Source organism: Brassica oleracea, chromosome C6 (genome assembly GCF_000695525.1).
Source record: "Brassica oleracea var. oleracea cultivar TO1000 chromosome C6, BOL, whole genome shotgun sequence".
Lineage (NCBI taxonomy): Eukaryota > Viridiplantae > Streptophyta > Magnoliopsida > Brassicales > Brassicaceae > Brassica > Brassica oleracea.
This window is the reverse complement of record NC_027753.1, coordinates 28452364-28473121: the sequence shown is the minus strand read 5'-3', so window position 1 is coordinate 28473121 and position 20758 is coordinate 28452364. Positions and strand designations below refer to the sequence as shown.

The following is a 20758-nucleotide window of genomic DNA, read 5'->3' as shown; positions in this document are numbered from 1 at the left end:
ATAAAATAAAATTTTAAAAATTCTAAAAATTCTAAAATAAGATCTAAAATTAAAACTTCAAACTTAAAAATTAAAATTTTAAATATTTAATCAAAAAATTATATTGATTTTAAAATTCTATCCAATGAAAGTGATTGTTACTTATAATGATATCAAAACTTGCCACCATCAAAAACAATATATCAAAACATGCTACCACCAAAATCTTTTTTTTTGATAATCTGGATATCCAGACACCTTTCATAACCCGACTAACGCCTAAGTACACTTTGCAGAAAGTATTTCGGGGGTCGCCAATTTCACCCATGTTAATTGATGGTGGCTAGACGCAGGGCTAATAATTCTATGAAATAGATTATTTTGAATTTTGTCCCAAAAAGTTTTTTTAAGAAAATGACCAAAATATTTCATTAAAGATGCAAAAGACTCTTATGCTCTAAATATATAAATACAAATAAATAAAGAAAAATTTCAAATTATTTTTTTCATATTTTAGCTCTTATTTTAGAATTTTTAAAATTTTATTTTATTTTTTTAAGTTTGACACTTTAATTTTAGATCTTATTTTTGAATTTTAATTTTTAATTTTATTTTTAAGTTTGAAATTTTATTAAAATTTTTTGATTTTTTTTAATTTTGTTTTGAATTTTTTCCAATTTCATTCGAATTTTTCTGTTTTTTTTAATAAACCGACACTTCATCATTTTGACCTGTAAAATGAACAGTACCGGTCGTCTATGAACATGAAAACGTCTTTGGAGGTTTATTATGATAAAAATGTCACTTTGAATGTTTAAAGTGCTAGTCAAAAAAGTTCAATGTTTAAAATGCTAGAAAATGACACTCTTAGTGTTTAAAATGCGATTTTTTCCAATTTCTTATGTTCTTTCTCCAATTTCTTATGTTCCTCGCAGAAATAGCTATTACCATTTAGCCCTAACATTTCATTTTCATTTTTTGTCATCAGCATAAACAAAACATAAACCAATTCGATTAATACTCTGCAAAACATTTCATATCTATCTTATTAAAGCTTCTGTTGCAGCTTTTCAAAACTAAAAGGTTTTATATTTTTGTCCATAAGGATTTGTATTCTAATTTATATTCTTTTGGTAACCAAAATAGATCTTTTAAGTTGAAATACAAACTTATACTTAGGACAACTCTGGCATGCTACTATATTTTGTCTCTAATTGGAGATTACTCTTCTTCTTTTTTGTCAACTCACCTCTTTTTTTTTAACCCTGAAGTCGAAATTTATAGGTGTGACTGGTGACCATTTGAGGAACACTACGAACAAATAAAAAAAATGAAGAGGAATAAAATTAAAGGAATGAGCGAGAATGATTGTTCCGCCTCCAAAATAACGAGGAACAATTTTGTTTTGTTATTTTCTACAAAAAAAAAAGAATGATAAAAAATAGAAAGAAAAATTAACTCCTTATGAATTGTGTTTTTTTATGGGAATCATAAGGAATTGAATGTTCCTTCTTATTCTCTTGGTCACCAATCACAACTATACATTTTTTTTTTGGATGCAATACATTTTTCTTTTTTTTATTTGGTTGACAATATCATTTATGTTTTTAGAGTCATTAACCCAAGGTTTCTAGATTCAAGGCGAGTCCAGAAATTTTAGAGTATAGATAATTTAATATAATTTTGTTTTAGAATACATTTAGGAGCCCAAGACCAAGTTATGTTTGTAGTGTAGCGATAGTGGTGTAATCTTTATCATAACACATTGAACAAAACCACCAATATACCACATACTAACGATATGATTGGTTTCCCCACTATAGCCCACAAACGCCGCTTTTGCGGTTGGTAGTGGTTGTTGGCATTTTGCAACAATCACTCAAACCGTTCTAAACTGTTTCGAACTGCTCTAAACCTGATAAATTCAAAAGTTGGTTCCAACTAGCATTTGCGGTTGCGGTTGCGGGTGGTTGCTGGAAAATACATTTTTTTTTCTTTTTTTTTAACAATATAAAAAAAAAATTTAATAAAAATTTTAAATTAGAATTATAAAATACGAAAATATATCTATTATATTTTAATTAATATTATAAAATTTTAAAATAAAAATATTTTTTGTAATTTTAAAATAAAAATATTTTCTGTAATTTTTTAAAAAATTAAAACTATAACTTTCTAAATTTAATTTTTATATTTATTATAATATTATGATTTTTGATATTTTTATAATTATATAAAATGTAAATATTGTTAAATTATTATTTAACCGCTACTGCATTTGGTAGTTAACTAGTCATAAGTATCCTGCAAACGCACAAATTTCTAACCGCAGAACCAGTCGTATAAATCTCTTAAAACCGCTAAAAACCACAATCACTCATATCCGCAAATTTTCGCAACCGCTGCGTTTGAATCAGTCAGACCCTAGCTGTGTTTTATGGCACAAACTGATTGACCTACATGAGAAGTTCCATTCCATCCAAACAAAAAAAAACTAGACCACATACTAATTGTGTTTTGTATTCCAATTGCTAACGATTGTTTATTTTTAAAATATTAGACCTCGAAGAGGAGCATATTGCCGCACAAATTGCTCAGTACTATGAAGGTCTCTTCACGTCTGGAATCAACACGGCATCGAGGGAGGAAATTAGTGCCATTGTCAGAGAAGCGGTCTCCCCATGCATTACTACTGAGATGAATAATCTACTGACTATGATCCCATCTTTTTCTGAGATCCGAACTGCAGTATTCTCGATACATCCGGATAAAGCACCGGGACCGGATGGTTTCTCGGCGAGTTTTTTTCAGTCAAATTGGGGCACAATTGACCAAGCTATCAGCAAGGAAGTTCAGGAGTTCTTCTCCTCCGGTGAAATGAGAACCTCGACAAATCATACCTTTGTCCGGCTCATTCCTAAGATCTCAGGACCGAAACTCGTTGCAGACTACAGACCTATCGCTCTGAGCAATGTCACTTATAAGATCATATCCAAACTGCTCTCTCTTCGTCTGAAACCTATCCTGCATAGTATTATTAGCGAGACACAGTCGGCTTTTATCAAAGATCGAGCAATTTCAGACAATGTTCTTATAACACATGAGCTGCTGCACTTCCTCAAGATCTCAGAAGCAAAGAAAAATTGTTCTATGGCGGTTAAAACTGATATGAGTAAGGCGTACGACCGCCTCGAGTGGGATTTCATCAGAATTGTGTTTACAGAGTTGGGTTTCAGTGAAGTGTGGGTGGAATGGATAATGACATGTATTACCACTGTATCTTACTCCTTTCTGCTTGATGATTCGGCTCATGGTCATGTCACGCCTTCTCGAGGGATCCGGTAGGGAGATCCCCTATCACCATACATTTTTATAATGTGTGGAGAAGTCCTATCGGGACTATGTCGTAAAGCGCAGGCTAGTGGACGTATGACGGGATTACGAGTTGCTACAAAGGCTCCTAGGATCAATCACTTGCTTTTCGCCGATGATACAATGTTCTTCTTACAGACGGATGAGGAAAGTTGTTCTACACTGCAGGCTATTCTACATAAGTATGAGACAGTTTCCGGACAGATGATAAACTCTACCAAATCTTCTATCACTTTCTCTTCGCAAACCCCGCAGGAGACACGACTCCGTGTCCAATCTTACCTCGGGATCGAACAAGAAGGTGGTATGGGTAAATATTTGGGGCTGCCAGAACATTTTGGTCGTCGGAAGAGAGACCTTTTCACAAGCATAGTAGACCGTATACGACAACGTGCTAGTAGCTGGCCTTCTCGCCATCTATCCAATGCAGGGAAACTTGTGATGCTAAAAGTTGTCCTCTCAGCAATACCAACATATGCTATGACGTGTTTCCAGTTACCAGTCAGCCTCTGTAACCGAATTCAATCGGCACTCACAAGGTTTTGGTGGGATTCACTTGAAGGCAAAAAGAAAATGTGTTGGGTATCTTGGGATAGAATCACAAGACCCAAAGATATGGGTGGGCTGGGAATAAGGGATATTCAACTCTTCAATACAGCCCTTCTAGCAAAGCAAGCTTGGAGAATAATCCCAAAACCAGAAGGTCTCCTAGCGCGAGTACTTAAAGGGAAATACTGCACGAAAAAATCCTTCCTCACGGTAACTTTACCTAAGGATTGTTCCCATGGCTGGAGAGGTATTATTGCAGGAAGAGACCTACTGGTTTTGAAAATGGGAGCAGTGATTGGAAATGGAGAAACTATTAGTGTTTGGAAATCTCCTTGGCTGAGTACGATTAGCCCAAAAACACCTTATGGACCGCCCCCGGAAAAGTATCAAGATTTGGTTGTGGCTGATCTGTTAACGCGGGAAATTAAGGAGTGGAATATCCCATTGATAGAAAAGGTCTTCCCACTGTTGGTTGATGAGATTACAGTTCTCAAACCTGGTATAACAGGAGGGTCGGATGGTTATGCTTGGTTCGGAGCACGTTCTGGAATATACTCCACACGATCTGGCTATTTTGCGGCGGTAGAGCATTACCAGAATCCTCCAACGGTAGCACTAGTACCTGACTGGAAGAAACTCCTCTGGTCAGGAAGAGTATCACCCAAGTTACAATTGTTTCTTTGGAAAATAACACAGGGAGCTCTCCCCACGGGAGCTAACCTACAGCAGCGAGGATTACTGCAGCATATCAATTGTGTAAGGTGTGGAGAGTTGGAGACAGTAGATCATATTTTCTTACACTGTGACTTCGCTCAAAAAGTATGGTCTTTATCTCTGTTTAAGAACCGTTTTGACGCTGGAGCTTGTCCTGCTTTCATTGAGGCCTTGAAGATGGGGAAGCTAGCAACCTGTCTTCCTCCTTTTGGTATTACTTCAGACATCTTTCCATGGGTGTGTTGGTTTATTTGGATTGCGAGGAACCACTTAGTTTTTGAAGGGAGAGTCTTTACCCCAGAAGATACTTTAACAAAGGCGATGAGAGGAGCAAGAGAATGGAATATGGCCCAACCAGAGACTACAAGAAAGCACCAGTACCCTCCTCCTCCTAACGGACCATTGGTCAATCCCGACCTGGATGATCTAATGCTCTGTTACTCAGATGCAGCATGGCGGACAGATGTTAACCTGGCAGGTTTCGGTTGTGTTTTTAAATCAAGATCAGGAGTTATTGACTACCAGACAAGTCGGGTGGAACGCCACGTTTCTTCATCACTCACTGCGGAAGCTTTAGCCCTTCGATGGGCATTACTTACAGCCCAAGCACGGGGCTACTCTAGAATCTGTTTCAACACAGATTGTCAATCGCTGTTAGCAGCAATTTCGTCAAAGACTCCTCCGGCTGATCTCTACGGGATTATCCAGGACATCGACCAACTATCGCTCTGTTTTACCTCTGTTTCTTTTAATTTCGTTGCTAGACTTTCAAATTCAGCAGCTGATCAGCTTGCTAAGTTCGCACTATGTAATGCTACTTCATCTATTTCTCCTTCGGGGGTTTGAGTCTGTCTTTTTTAAGTTAATGATAATTTGGTGTTCAAAAAAAAAAAGACCTCGAGAAAGAAAACAGAGAACAAATAGAGACTTCGTTCCATAACATTAAAACTGAAAATGCAGAATGAGAGAATAAAAATAAAATATTTACAAGTTAAAACTTTCTCAAATAACCAATTACACAACTTGGTCTACACAGGGCTAGCATCGGCGGAGCGAAGGTGATCCGACGAACGCTCACCGATGTTGATGCTTGATGAACGTTCACCAATATTCTTATTCTTTCCAAGAAACAACCGATCAAACGGTGATTTCATCGCTAGAAGCAAACCACCCTTGGGTGTAGCAGAACGCACCTGATCACCACTGCCACATGGTATAATACTTCCTGAATTGGTTGACTAACCAATATAAAATCACAATTTTCTAGAAAAATGGAGACCCCAAAGGTTGCAAACCTCTTTGACATTCATCATATGTTAGTGAAGGATGGAAGCAAACCACCCTTGGGTGTAGCAGAACGCACCTGATCACCACTGCCACATGGAGACGTATTGATCGAACATGTCCGGTACGGAGGTGTTATGGAGAATGGTCTACGGTCTAACCGGCCATCTTGGTCATCAAACCGTTCATAGTAGAAATAGTTTCGATCCGTCTCTAGTCCACCGGCTCTGTACCCTCTAGCTGAACTCATCACCTGAGGTAACTCTACGTGGCTTTTCGAAAGGCTTGGGTTCACGAGCTTATTGTGAATGTTTTCCGGTAACCTAAGCGTGAACCGGTCAAGATTCTCTGCATGTTGACCGGGCGAGTCAGAATTGGTAAAAATACCGGCTAAATTCCATCCGGTAGACAGAGACCTACGTGGCCTACTCTGGTTACCGGTCAACGCCACCGAGTCAATTAGCCTCACATCCGGAGAACTCAAGACCATAGTGCGGTTACCGGTTAAATCAGAACCGGGAGCATTATCAGCTAAACCGGGTATCTGGACAGAAACAACAGATTCACCCGGTACAGGGACGAGATCGGCGCGGCAGAGAGGACATGTGGCGTGAGACCGGAGCCAAGCGTCTACACAACCAGGATGGAACACGTGGCAACATTTAGGAAGCAAACGCAGCGTTTCATCGTCTTCGAACTCGTTTAAGCAAACAGGACACTCAAGGGCTTCTTTGCCAATCTTGAGCGTCTTCACCGTTGAGTATCGGAACGTCGGAAATGTCTCGACGACCGACGCGTCGAGTCCACGAGCCTGTGGACGGCTCAGGGAAAGCCAGTTGCCGCCGACGTCGAGGGGGTGTTGGTTGTTGCTGCCCATGCATCGTTCAAGACACCTACGGATGTATATGGAGAAAAACCCGAGAGCGAAGAAGACGCTGACCAGGACGATCATGAGTATTGCCATGGTTGGGTCGAACCGAGAGCTTTCTCCATACATATCTGAACCGTTGTGAGTTTCAGCTGAAACTTGGCCGGAGAAGAGCACGAGAAAGAGAAGTAGCCGTAGACTCGAACCATGGTGACCAATGATCGAACGGCTGAGGATGATTCTACTTCGGGTGTTCATGAGGACCAAGCTTTACCCGGTTTGGCTCTCTGGTCCATGCAACGCTCTTATGTTTTTTTTGGGGAAGGACAGAAATATTTATTGATGTGATGATCAAAGGAAATGGTATGATAAGATATCATAATTAAAAAGGAGAGGAACAATAAGAGAAACTGCGATTTGGGGTTGCCCAATGGTTACAAAGGGCCTTTGTGGTTGGTAGGTTGACTTTGAAGGTTTAACAATGGTTCTATTTAGAAGATGTTTGCATCATAACTAATTAATATGTTAGATGTAACATTTCGTATAAAGTATATGTTATGATTGTGATTTTTCCATCAATATATAAGTTGGGATGTAATTATCAATGGAGCAACCGGTTAGTGCAAATATGACCAAGATTTGTTAATGTTCCGGTTGTTCAAATGTGTCCGGTTTGTAATTGAGTAATTTTTATTTTCCAAAGTATTTCAGGCTTATTCCACTTTCAAGCAAATGTTTTTGTTTCGGATTTTATAATTTAACACGAACAATATGAGTGAAATAAACTTATTTTAATGTCGGTAATCCATCCACATCAAATATCAAATCATAACTTTTTTTCTTACAAAGATTTTGATGTATCATAGAATCACAATGGTAACCTCTAGAAAAACCAGTGGCCGTGTGAGATGGTGGTTCTTTGGTCAAATATGCTTTTAAAACTTGAGCATATGCATTTTGCAGTATGGGTTTATAACGCAATCACTCACGAAAGTTTCACGTTACTAACAAAATAAAATATGTCATCTCTAATTTGGCTTTGCATCGTGCTTCATCCCATGTGGTCATCACGTCGTTCTCCAATTATAGGTTATGCATGCAATAACTCTATTGGATCCGTGCTCTAATTGATTATCTTAAGAAAATAGAAAGGTTGTAGAGCCTCAATCTGATCATATATCCGTATGGATGGATAATGATTGGATCAGAGAGGTGGTGACTTTGACTATGGGTGACATAATATTATAAGGATAATTAAGATGAGTATAGTTTTGAGGAAAAGGTGAATATATACTTTTAAAATGCTCTATTTGGACCAGTTAATTAAACTATATATAATACCGTCCAAGGTCGTTTTCAGTTTTTTTCAATAACAAAATTGTATTACTAATTTTTTATATTATCTTCTTGACTTATAAATCATTTGATTTCATGAGATTTTGTATTTTCTTGTTTAAGTTGTAATATAGTATATTTTATATATATATATATATATGTCTGCTAATCTTCTTTTGACTTAGAACTCGATTTGTTTAAAGCAGAAAGAATGGATGTGAGTGCGGCTATTAATTTTGTGAAAGATGATAGTTATTAATTTATTATAAGTGTCACTAAAAGGTTTATATGCTTCGTATACATGAGAAAGCCAAAATGTTTCGTAAAAATATTTTTGACTGGTTCATAAAAAATGATTACTAATTTCATTATCTAATTAATACATGTATTGAACATAAAACATTATAAAAACCTGTATACTAATTCCACCACCGCAAACACTATTTAGCAAGATGTTAGAACATAAAACATTATAAAAACCTGTATAAATAATTTCTGATTGATTTCATACAAATATCATCGCGAACTTGGTGCCTTTTGTTCTGATCAAACTAGAGATTGTTTCTCAGATAATCTTAGAAAGTTACACAATTACTAAAATACCTCTTTTAAAAATTACTAAACCTTCTGAAGTTTTCTTTTAAACACTAAACCTTCTCAAGTTATCGGTTATAATTGCTTCATAGTTCTCAAACTGTTTTATACGAGAAATAATAATAATTCTGTCATATATATCATATAATTGTTGAAAAAGATCCCTATTATTTATTATTCCTAATATTTCTGTAATATTGAACAAAACGAAGATCAATATATGTTTGTCCGCCATCAAATCATTGGGCTTCATGGATTTATATTAATAGCATGTGATGACTGCTGAGGTTAGTAATTTATTCTAGCCCAAACATATGTACTGTTGTGATCTGGTATATATATATATATTGACAAATTAACATCCAGTTATCTCCACTCAATGTTTTATATTCTTTAAGACAAAAAGTTACGAACATAAACACATGAATCGAACAAGTACAGTCCTTGAGTTGGAATTTCAGGTTGCGGGATTTACGCTTAAGCCACATGCTAATCTAGCAGATTTATTTTAAAAAACGTAGATTACGGTGTGTGTTTCCAGGGTGCTTAGTTGTAACCTATGCCTTTGTGTTAATAAATTTATCACCGCAAATATATATTTTGGATATTCTGAATTTAATAACTACAAATTGCAACATCATGCATTTTCGTGCGTATTACATGTCCAGGGTAGCTATCAAACATAATCACAAAACGTGCATATTTGTCTTAACTGACTTTTCCAAAAAAAATTAATGTTATTTCAATTTCTAACCCTACTAGTTTTCTGGACCCTAATGTGTTGAAAGTATATTTTTAAATATGATGTGTTAGAGATCATTTGAGATACGGACCATCTATCCATTTTCACATGACATGATTATATTATTGATTATATATCTGATTGCTTGTTAATTATTTTCTTATTAGATAATTTTCAAAGATGACGAAAAAGCACGATATTATCAAGAAGATCAAAATTAATAAACTAGAGAATTATCTCAACAACCAAGAAAGCACTATAGGCTTGTTGTAGTTCATGTGTTATCTGCAATTTTAAAATGTAAATATCTCACTATGTATACTAATATTCTCACATTTTATAAATCAAGTTATAAATACACCAGCAAATTTGGTAATCTCTTTTCTTTTTTTAATTATACAGGTGTATCCCAGCTCCACGTAAGTTATTTAGATTAATCATGTATTGCCAAATGTTGGTTCCTTGCTCCTGGCTATGCCGAAATATTAATTTTCCAATGGCTAGAACTCGAATTCTAGTAGCTTCACCGTATTGGACTTTTTGTCCTTAAGTTAATCACCACCAAACCACAAATCCTGGTTAAATTTGGTAATCTTCAAGATCCATAGAACAAATCTTTTCGTAATTTTCCTTTTATGATATCAAAACTGTAGACGAGATATTAAAATTGAATCACCGTTCACTAGTCAAACAATGTAGAATAATCTGGATACATGCACGTGTTTTCTTTGTTCCCCTGGAAAACCTAAGAGCATCTTTATCCCAACTTTTTAGGAAAAGTTTTTAACAAAAAAAATCAGCGTAGACCTCACAAAACAACAAGAAACGTTGCCAAAAGTCACGAAATAAGGAACGCCTCTTGCACTATTCACGGACTCCATTGACATGTGACAGCTCATGATTGATTCGATTTTAATTTTTTTTTTTTTAAATCAGAAAAAAAAAAATTAAAATAAAATAAGAACTCCAAATGGGGTTTTAGGAATAAAGATGTTCTAATCATAACTTATTTATTTTGACCCTTTTATGTAAGGACCTTCTTTATTCTAGACTACTATTAGTTTCTGAATTTTCGAGGCAAATGTTTTTGTTTTGCATCCACGTTGAGATTCAGTTTTCATCTTCGATATCGACGATATGTTGGCTTTATTTTCATGAAGACCTTAATGTATTTGCAGGGTGCGACTAAATTTGTTTTGGAGAAACATTTGCATTAAAATATATACTAGATAAAGTTCAAAGTAAAATCTCGTTTAATTTGTAGTGTATTTATGTGTTAGTAAGAGAGAACACATCCATATTAGAGTATTTGTATAATGTATAGCTAGGACTACTTTGTCTATTGGCAAATTCACGTAAAAAAACCATTCATCTAAAAAATCGACGAAATAAATTCTTAATTTTAATTCCGTTAACGTTGGTCTGATTCTGTCACAGTATTTTAGACGGATGATGACATACATTAACATAATTAAAGTTGAAAGTTTTTTTCATCAAATTTTTAGGTGAAGATATTTTTATGATACATCTTTAATTGAGGGATTTTATTATTAAATGCGATTAAATGTTTTAAATTTTTTATTATCACTTATGCATTATTTAAAACTCTTACAATCGATTTATAAGCCTTTAACTAAATTATAAATTCTTATAAAATAATTTATCAATTTTATAAATTTCTAAAGCTTTATAAATATTTTAATAATTTTACGAATGATTTTATAAGGCCTAAAAATGATTTTATAAAATCTTATAATTTCTACTATTTGTTAGGATGAAATAATACATGATTATTCATAACCATGATATTATGAAAATATAAAATAAACCAATAAAGCTTTATAAAGGAAGAAACACATAAAGTTTTCTTATATTACTATTGACAAATATAAAATAATTTAAGATTTATAAGTTATATTAAATTATAAATAGTGTTGAGGATAATTAATTAGTTTAGAATAACCATATCTTTAATCTTATACGATTTATGGATTTCGAGTCATACTTTCTTCTTCTTCTGGGAAATAAATGCAGGATTATTTTTCTTCTCTTTATTTTCCAAACCATATTAATCAATAAAACTATATCTTTAATTTAATTTACTTTTCTTACTTTATTTATTTATTTTGTGTTTTTGTAGTATGACGAATAACCATATTTTTAATCTTATAAAATTATTGTTAAATGTTATTAATCATTTATAAAAATATAAAAATATTTATAAAGCTTTATAAATGAGTTATAAAATTGATAAATAATGTATTAGAATTTAGAAACTACTTTAAAGGCTTATAAATCGATTGTAAGAGTTTTAAATAATGCATAAGTAGTAATAATTTTTAAAACATTTCATCGCATTTAGTAATAAAATCTCTCAACTAAAGATAAATCGTAAAATAACCGCTCAACTAAAAATTCGAGGAAATAAACTCTCAACATTAATTTCGTTAATGCATGTAGAAATATGTAAGGTAAACTCTGCTAACATTCAGATGTGACTTAGTCCATATATTTCAAAATTTTCTTATTGTTTACTTAAACGTATATGAGTGATCAAATAGTGAAATAAAATAATTTATCTCAAGTCTTCATCAGTAGAGAACTTCGAATCATTATCTTATTTGTTATGTAATAGATTAGGTTTCGTATATATATAATATAATACGAAACATTATCATATCAAAATTGATAGAATTAATTAATATAATTGTAATTACATTAATTGCAAATTTGAAAACAAATTGGATATGTAATAAAATAACAAACCAAAATGGATGAAAAAAAAATGGATGAAAAAGACAACGCTTGAACAGTAATCGTCATCCAGCCGCCGAGAGAAAAAAAAAAGAGAAAATGATGTGTTTGCCTTCTCCGGTATCCGGCAAGCTTGCCGGTGCCATGAGAGGGGCGTTTGTCTTGTTCTGTCGTCTTAATCAGCTGAGCATAGGAGCCTTGACGGCTCGGGAAGTCGATGTGTAGTGCACTGGGTTCTACACGTCCTAGCTTTGCGGACCTTCCTCTTTGAGTAAGTAGGCTTCTGTTTAGTTGGGTTTATGTGTTGGTAAAATTCATGCAAGTGCTTACTTCCTAATTATCTATAGTAGCGACGGAAATTGGTTTAAGGCTGGCATGTTGATTTGGTGGTGTTTCCTTGGTGTCTTCAGGTTAAGAGTTCATTCCCCCCTCTCCGTCGGTCTTGCAGTCTTATTTTAATCACTTATGTGTTGTCTGCAGATTCCTGTTGCTCCATCTTTATCTTCGATGGTATTACTTTGTTGTTCAAGCGTTTGAGCAAGGGACTTCTCTGCAAATTCAGGGGTTTTGGTCTCGTCTTGTGGTCTCAGCCAAGTCACGAGCGTTTTTGTTGTTTGGGTTCTCGTCCAAAGGTATCTCTCTAGCTTTATGCTAGCTTCCGGTTTCTTTGGGTGTTGATGAAGGTGGGCATTTGTGCTAGCTTCATGGCGGTGTTGATAATGTTATAGTGGTGGAGATGTTTCTCGGTGAAAGTTGTGTTCCAAGTTTATGGCTCTGGTTCCTATCCGCCTTATGGCTCCGGTTTCTATTCGGCTTATGTAATTTGTGGCCTCGGTTTCTTTTTGTTTGATCATTCAATCTTTGTTTTGATGGGATGATAGTGTGTACTGAACTTGTTCACCTTTGGTGCTTAAATCAAATTTACAGATGACAAAAAAAATAGTAATCGTCGTTATTAGGGAATACGCCATGATCCGATCTGTAATAATAGGTGGGCGGAGGTCATTAAATTTAAACTTAGTCGTTCCAATGATTTTATAGAACGTATTCTCTCCCTTTTAAAATATAATTTTTTTGGGGTAAAATATGTATATTAAGAATGTAATTCTTTTGTTTACAATATCAAGTTATTAATTAAAAACTGTTTAACCAATTTCATATGATATTGGGGACATATTGCTAGACTATGGTGCATATGGCTTCTAATCGGAAGAATAGTCTGCATTTGTAGCATATTGGGAGAAGATTCAAAGATGCTAAAAAAAGATTCAGCAATGTTGAATCCTAGACTCAAAATATAATGGTAGAAAATTTCACACAAGTGAAAGCCACCTAACCAAATTATCTATATAAACACATAATTTCCAGTTTAGTTTGCATAGTTTTAATTAAGTCTGTTATTTTGATGAAAAACAAATATTTAACCATTTGTTTTCACTAATTAAACGGTGAAATTATATCAATTTTCGAAGTTTAAATTTTAAATCTTGATTGGAGTTATTATGCTAATGGTCTAATGTTCATTTCACCAAGGGTTGCAGTACTGAAACGAAATTCCATTTTAAGAAATGTTTTAAACATGTATAATATACCTAAGGGCATGATTAACCTCGGTTTCTTAGTCGAAGTTCTTAACTCATGATTTGACACTTTTTTGTTGTTTTTTTCTTTACACTTTTCAGCTAAGCGACAGCTCTTATATCTCTTATTTAATAGACAGTTTTTAATTTTTCTTAGTTAAAACCAAGAAAAATTAAGAACCGTCTGTAAGCCGAAGCTAAGAACTCCAGTTAAAAGACTGAGATTAATGATGATCTAAGAGACTACTATGAAACTTAAAATCTTTGCAGATCATTTTACAGGCTGCTGTTAAACCGTAAGGATAAAAAGGTAGATAATCAGTGAGAAAATTAAAAAATATATATATATGCGCGCCATAATCCGACGAAGATGTGACCAGAACATCACGATACGAATATATTAAACTAAATAGTAACGTTGTTAAATTTTAATCGATAGAAATAAAGACGTGGAACTAATAAGGACATGAGAAATGTAGAAGAGCGTGCATTTAACTAAATACGACAAAGAGAAAATTGCGACGTTATTTGCGTATGTCGCCGAATAAATTAAGAATTACAGTTTGTTAAACTGTAGTGCCGTAGATTGGTTTTTTGTTCAATCATAGTTTAATTCAAGTTGAACACGAATCTGATAAATTGCATAAAGACAATCTTTATTAACATAAAACTATCACACTCTTCAAGAAAAAACATCTTCGTTCTAAGTAAAGACTATATAATAGTATTAAATTGCATACCATCAGAACCCTAAAACCGTATGGAATGTCATTATCGACATTTTAAAGATTATTGAGCCGATAGAAAAACGATTTATATATTGAGTATTCAGTGTTTGATATTCACGCTGTCGGGCTGGATCAACTGGTTTTGCGTATCTTATACTATAATAATTTGTACGGATGGAGTATATATGAACAAAATATTTATATTACATTTTAAATTTCGTTACTATTCTGTAAAATTGAGTATTACTACTAACCAATAACTAACGTATTATACTGAAAACACCAAATACTTTGGAAACCAGTGTCAACTACTCCCTCCTGGTACATTTTTTCTTTATGCTATTCAAGTAGTCCGTTCTTCCAAAATAAATGATGTTTTGGACAGTTTTTAATGTTTCAAAATAGATGATGTTTTGATATTTTTATATTAATCTTGGTTTTATTGAAAATTGTATGGTCAATGATGTTTTATACTTATTTTTAAAGATTGGCTGAATTAATTATGATTTATATTTTTAATGTTACTTTTTAGTAAAAAGTATATAACTTAGTTCGTGTGCATACATCCAAAACTTCGACTATTTTGGGAAAGAATAAGTTAATAACTCAACCCATTTAAATAAAAACCATTTGTTTACGAAGAATAGATTCATCATGGATTTGAATATCAAGAAAAAAAAATATCACAAGTTAGGTCAGCTAGAGAGATAAGTAATAAGTTCACAAACCTGATAAGGGAATGGTAGACTCTCTCTCTTCTCTCTCTTAAAACCTTGAGAGAGAGAGTGAGCCGCGGTGGTTCCCTGCCGGTGAGAACTTTCCGACGGTGTAGTCTCCTGGCAAGTAGGCTTCGACTCTGGTATACGGTGGTCCCCTTGATGTTGTGTAGCCGGCTGTGGATTCTGGTAGTTCGCGCTCTCTTTGGTGAAACCATCCGGCGTGAATGTTTTTGATCTCGGTTGGTGTTGATGTTTGTAATGAGAAGATCATGGGGTATGGTCTTTAGCTCGGTGTGTTCTGTTTCTAAAGTTTGGTTAGCCGTTGACGCTAAATGATTGATTACGGGTTTTGGTCTGAGTTTGGATGAGATCTCGATTCCAATCGATTGATGCTCTTTGAATCTCAGATTGTGTGGTTTGCTGTTGAATTTCCTAAACCTCCAATACAGTTGTTGGAGGTGGCTTTTCGGTGGTTGTAGTTGAGGTTCCGGTGGATTCCGGTGGTTAATTTGCTCTGTTTGGTTGGTGGTGTCTATTAAGTCGGAGATGATGATGAAGGATGGTATTCCTAGTGTGACGCCAGTGTGTTTCGGTGGTTACGGTGCATCGTCGTTTCAATTCTCCGGTGTAAAATCTCGAGGTGGCATAAACGGTAGGAGAAAGGACGCGTGGTCCCTCTAGGTTGAGGTTCAGACATGTATACCTTCCTTTCTGATTTCTCCATGAGTGGGTTGGTTTGCCCTTTGTTTTTTGGGCTTCTGTCTTTGTTTTTGTTTCTTCTGTTTTGTTGTATAGATTTTTGTCTTTGGATTTCGGCCCGTTAAAAAAAAAGATTCATCATGGATTTGATCAAGTGTAGGTATCATCTAGCTAGATGGGAAACAAAGACATTGGAAATGGAACTCCTGCAGAAAGCTACTCGACTTTTTTGATCGGAAATAGAGAGAGAGAGCTTTGGATTGTGTTATTAGGAAGTCATCTCGGGAAAAGAGAAGCCAATGTTGGAGACTATTATGAGAGAGAGGAAGAGTGTTGTGAGGCACTCACACAGTCAAATTGCTCACTCTCCTCTCATTCTTGTTTCAAATTTACTTCTCTGTCCCCCACCGCCAATTTATTCCACAGAAGCTAGATTTTGTATTTTTTTTTTTTTTTAGCCAAAGATTTTGTATATTTTCTAAATGAAATCAATACAAAATGTACTTTACTCTCTTTTACGCAAGGAAAAATGATGGTTAGTTACATGAAGCATTGACAACCATAGAGACCAAAATAATGTATGTCTAATTACACAAAATATATGTTATGTATAGTAACATTTTTGAATTTAATAATATTATATTATTTACATCACAAGTTTAATTTCATTAATCTAAAAATAAAGATGACGTGAACGTCGAAGATGGTAATTCTTTTAATTTTTTCACTGATCAATTAAAATCCGAGCCATCCAACCGTAATTTAACTAAAATTTAACACTTTCTAGCACAATAAAACAAAATTATATTTCGCCACAATTTTTTAAGAAAAAAAGTTAAAAATCAGAGACGTTGTCTCTCTGTCACGACAAATGGAAAAATCTACGTAATTAAATTTTCTATTCAAATCAGTGAAAGAAAAAAAAAATTGGTAAAACAGTAAGAGTTTTTTTTTTTACAACAACAGTGAATCTAAGTAACTAAACCATCCGATTTGGAGAACCAAGTTGGAGGTGTAGAATCGATATATAGCATAGCTATAAGAAAATTTTTCGCATCACGTGCAAATCTGTCTGCTAAATAATAAGGGCTTATTGATCAAAATCAAGATAAAGAATATTTATTCGAAGTCAATTAACTTTTTTCTCTCAATTTTGGTCAATAACCCATACCTTTTCAACAATTTTCTTTTTTTCTCACCGATTTGAATATAAACCCTATTTTCTATGACTTTTTTCTTTGTGGTGATGAGTAATTTTAGTTAAATTATACTCCGATGGATAGGATTTTAATTGATTAAATAGAAGAATGAAACTGATTTAATGTCTAAAACGTCTACATCACGTATTGAATTAATGATATTAAGTTTATGTTAACTACGTAATAATCATTCATAACATACGTTTCGTGTAGCTATGTATATATTAATATAATACGTACGGTTAGTCATGTAGTAGTAAATACTTCACGTAGCCTATGATTATTTTTCTTTTTTTTTTATAATATATCATGGTTTATAAAGTCTTTTTTGTTTTAAATATAAATATTTGGAGACTTGTGTCAGCTTTAATTTCAACCAGTTATATTTGATAGTCATGTTTAAGATTAGTTGAATCATTTTTAATAGAGAAACTTCTTAAGATAGGTTTTTTTAATTTATTTTTACAAAAATAGTCTTAAAAAAAAAGAGTAAAAGAAGTTTTATTAAAAAATAAAAATATATTTATATCGTAAGGTTAACTAATCTAGAATTAAAGTTTAGCGTTAAGATGTGGGGTTTTGAGGATAGAATTTCAAATTACTATTCAAAATAAAAATGAGCTATTTTTGTTATTTTCTTCTTTAAAAACTATTAACTTAAAAATTACTATTTGAGAGAATTATCAATTTTAATATATAATTTTGCAGATATTTTTGTAAGAAATATTAATTTTTTATTTCGTATTTTTAGACGTAACACCTTATATAATAAAATAGAGGAAATATTGTTTAGAAAACGTTTAGATGTATGCGTCAGTTTGTAAATAACAACAAATAGGAATTGATGCATCATTTTTTTTTTTCAAAGTAACGAGAAATATATGCTGGAGTAATTTGAAATGAGAAATATTTTGGACTTTTTTGAAAAATCTAAAAAAAATCACATTTTTACCAGAAAAGTTAACTTAATGTTACTAAATTGAGAATATATTATATCTAATGTTGGATATTTAATTCAAATTTTTTTAACAATGGATTAATTTATACTATTTAAGTTTCTTTAAAATTGGATGATGTAATATCGTAACACCCCTTTGAATTTAATAACTCTTACATGTTACCTCAAACCGAATTTTACTATATAACTTTGTTCGAACTATTTTGGAGCATAATTAACAACTTAGATAACGATAATTGGATTAAATTTGAGGATTTTTTGCAAAATTGACCTACAACTCAAAGACAAACATAAAACTAACCTCTTTTTTTCGGAAATTAGTTTTGTCCTATTCACCCCACAAGTTCATATAATTCGCGAAAATGCCTTCAATTTTTTTTTTCCGAAAATGACATTTTTACTCTCTCACCCTCATCATCTTCAAGTAATTACAAGATTGTCATTGTCATCAATACCCTAACCACCATAAACAACCAATTTGAAGCTCTTAGTGCTCCCAAAATCGATTTACCCTTCTTCTTTCTTCATTCTTATGAATTAAACACAACATCTCTCTCACTTTCTCTCCACATTAAGCTAAAAACTCAAGATTTTGATTCTACATTTTTTATGGTTCATTGAGTCAAAGAAGCTAACGATTCTAGGTGGGTCACTTTCTTTTGAGATTCTGTGTTCTTGAAGAAGCCTTATGTGTGCTAAGGAAGTTATCTCACCAATTTAAGGTATGAAATCAAAATTTTTTCCAGATCTGTTCGTCCAGACGACTTACAGGTAAGTCGTCTGGCTGTAAACGACTTACCTGGAAGTCGTATGGTCAACGCAGAGGTTATTTTTGCAAGTGACTTTGAAATTTGTTTTCTGAGACGACTGAAAGTTAAGTCGTCTGATTTTGTTTGGTTACAAAAAAATCTCCAAAGAACATAGACGACTTACATTTCAGTCGTCATAGGTTAGTTTTGCATTTGACTGGATTATTTCAGAAGTTTGACTTTCATGGACGACTTACATTTCAGTCGTCTGGTGAAAATTGGAAAATCAATATTTTATTAAAACTAGACGACTTACAATTAAGTCGTCATAGGTTAGTTTTACAATTGAAAATAAAAACCTCAATATTTAATTATACCCAGACAACTTACAATTCAGTCGTCCGTCAGACGACTTACATGTAAGTCGTCTGACGGACGACTGAATTGTAAGTCATCTATATATAATTAAATATTGATTTTTTATTTTTCAATTGTAAAACTAACCTATGACGACTTAATTGTAATTCGTCTAGTTTTTTAAAAATATTATTATTTTAATTTTCACGAGACGACTGAAATGTAAGTCGTCCAGGAAAGTCAAACTTTTGAAAAAAATCCTGTCAAATGCAAAACTAACCTATGACGACTGAAATGTAAGTCGTCTAGCTTTTTTGGAGTTTTTTTTTAACCAAACAAAAGTAGACGACTTATTTTTCAGTCGTCTCAAATAACAGATTTCAAAGTCAATTGCAAAAATAACCTATGCATTGACCAGACAACTTATATTTTAGTCGTCTGGAAGACTTAGATTGAAGTCGTCCGCGTCGACCTAAATGGACGACTTCTCTAGAAGTTTAATAGATAACCTCCGTCGATTTCGTCTGCGTCAATGTTTAATAAACTTGCATTTTCTCTAAAACTATAATGACTTTTTAACATTTTCTTGTTAACATGTTTATTAATGATTATTTGGGCTACTGAATGAAATTTATAACTTAATTGATGATATTTATGAGGTTACCAACATTCACGTTAATTAAAGTTTCTAACTGATCCGAGAAGACTTCTGTGGAAGTCTTCTCCGCTTGTTTTTAAGTCTTCTATGCTAGTTTTTGAATAACTTGTATTTTTAAGAGTGATAAGTAACTTCAAGATATGTAAAACTCATATTTTCAAAATATGTTCTCTCCCTTAGTTTTACTAAATTTGACTAAATTTTTCAACACAAACTTATAAAAAATATGATATGCTTTGACTAGTTACTGTTGTTTGTTTCCATCTCTTAAGTACTATTGTTATAGACACTAATGATGATTATTGTTATGAGTTGGAAGAATGGTTAAAATGCTTCTTAAAATGTTGTATCAATACGAAGCTACCAACATTCTTGTTTATTAAGATGAGAAAAGGCCATTGGAGTTTATTATTGCATATGAGAAATCCAAAGATAAGAAAAAGGCTACTGAAGTCTATTATTTCATGGATTTGTAAATGTGTAAACACATTGTTATCACATGTATTACATCCTGGGAAACATTATTACTGATTTTACAAAAAATTCACAACTAAAAGAGTAGACATGCAATTCACAAAACAGACCACAAACAAAACTATTATAGATCTACAAAGACAAGCTTGGACTCCACTTGATATGGAAAAAGACTTTGTCAGAACACTTCCAGGAAGTCCAGACGACTTCCAGGAAGTCCAGACGACTTCCAGGAAGTCCAGACGACTTTCAGGAAGTCCAGACGACTAAAATGGAAGTCGTCTGGAAGGCTTCCTAGAAGTCGTCTAGTGCGTTATATTTTTTACGGCTAACAGGTAAGTCGTCCCAGAAGTCTTCCAGATCTGAAAAACCTGCATATTAAATCCAGATCTGAAAAACCTGCATATCCAAAAACGTTCAAATGGCTTAAAAACAGAAAAATGAGT

General features: G+C 33.4%; 1 protein-coding gene across 1 annotated transcript; it reads right to left on the bottom strand.

Moving 5' to 3' along the window:
* Positions 1-5592: 5592 nt before the first annotated feature.
* LOC106299113 (RING-H2 finger protein ATL11) lies at positions 5593-7220 on the bottom strand. The gene is made up of 2 exons (XM_013735251.1): positions 5978-7220; positions 5593-5807 (listed from the first exon to the last, which is right to left on the bottom strand). The coding sequence occupies exons 1-2, from the start codon at positions 7022-7024 to the stop codon at positions 5643-5645; spliced, it is 1212 nt and encodes a 403-aa protein (XP_013590705.1). The 5' UTR covers positions 7025-7220; the 3' UTR covers positions 5593-5642.
* Positions 7221-20758: the final 13538 nt, after the last annotated feature.

Excerpts from the sequence above, each read along its gene's own strand:
- LOC106299113 (XM_013735251.1), bottom strand. The coding sequence starts at position 7,024 with ATGAACACCCGAAGTAGAATCATCCTCAGCCGTTCGATCATTGGTCAC. Across the intron at positions 5,808-5,977 it reads CATGTGGCAGTGGTGATCAG|GTGCGTTCTGCTACACCCAA; the intron begins GTGCGTTCTGCT and ends AGTGGTGATCAG.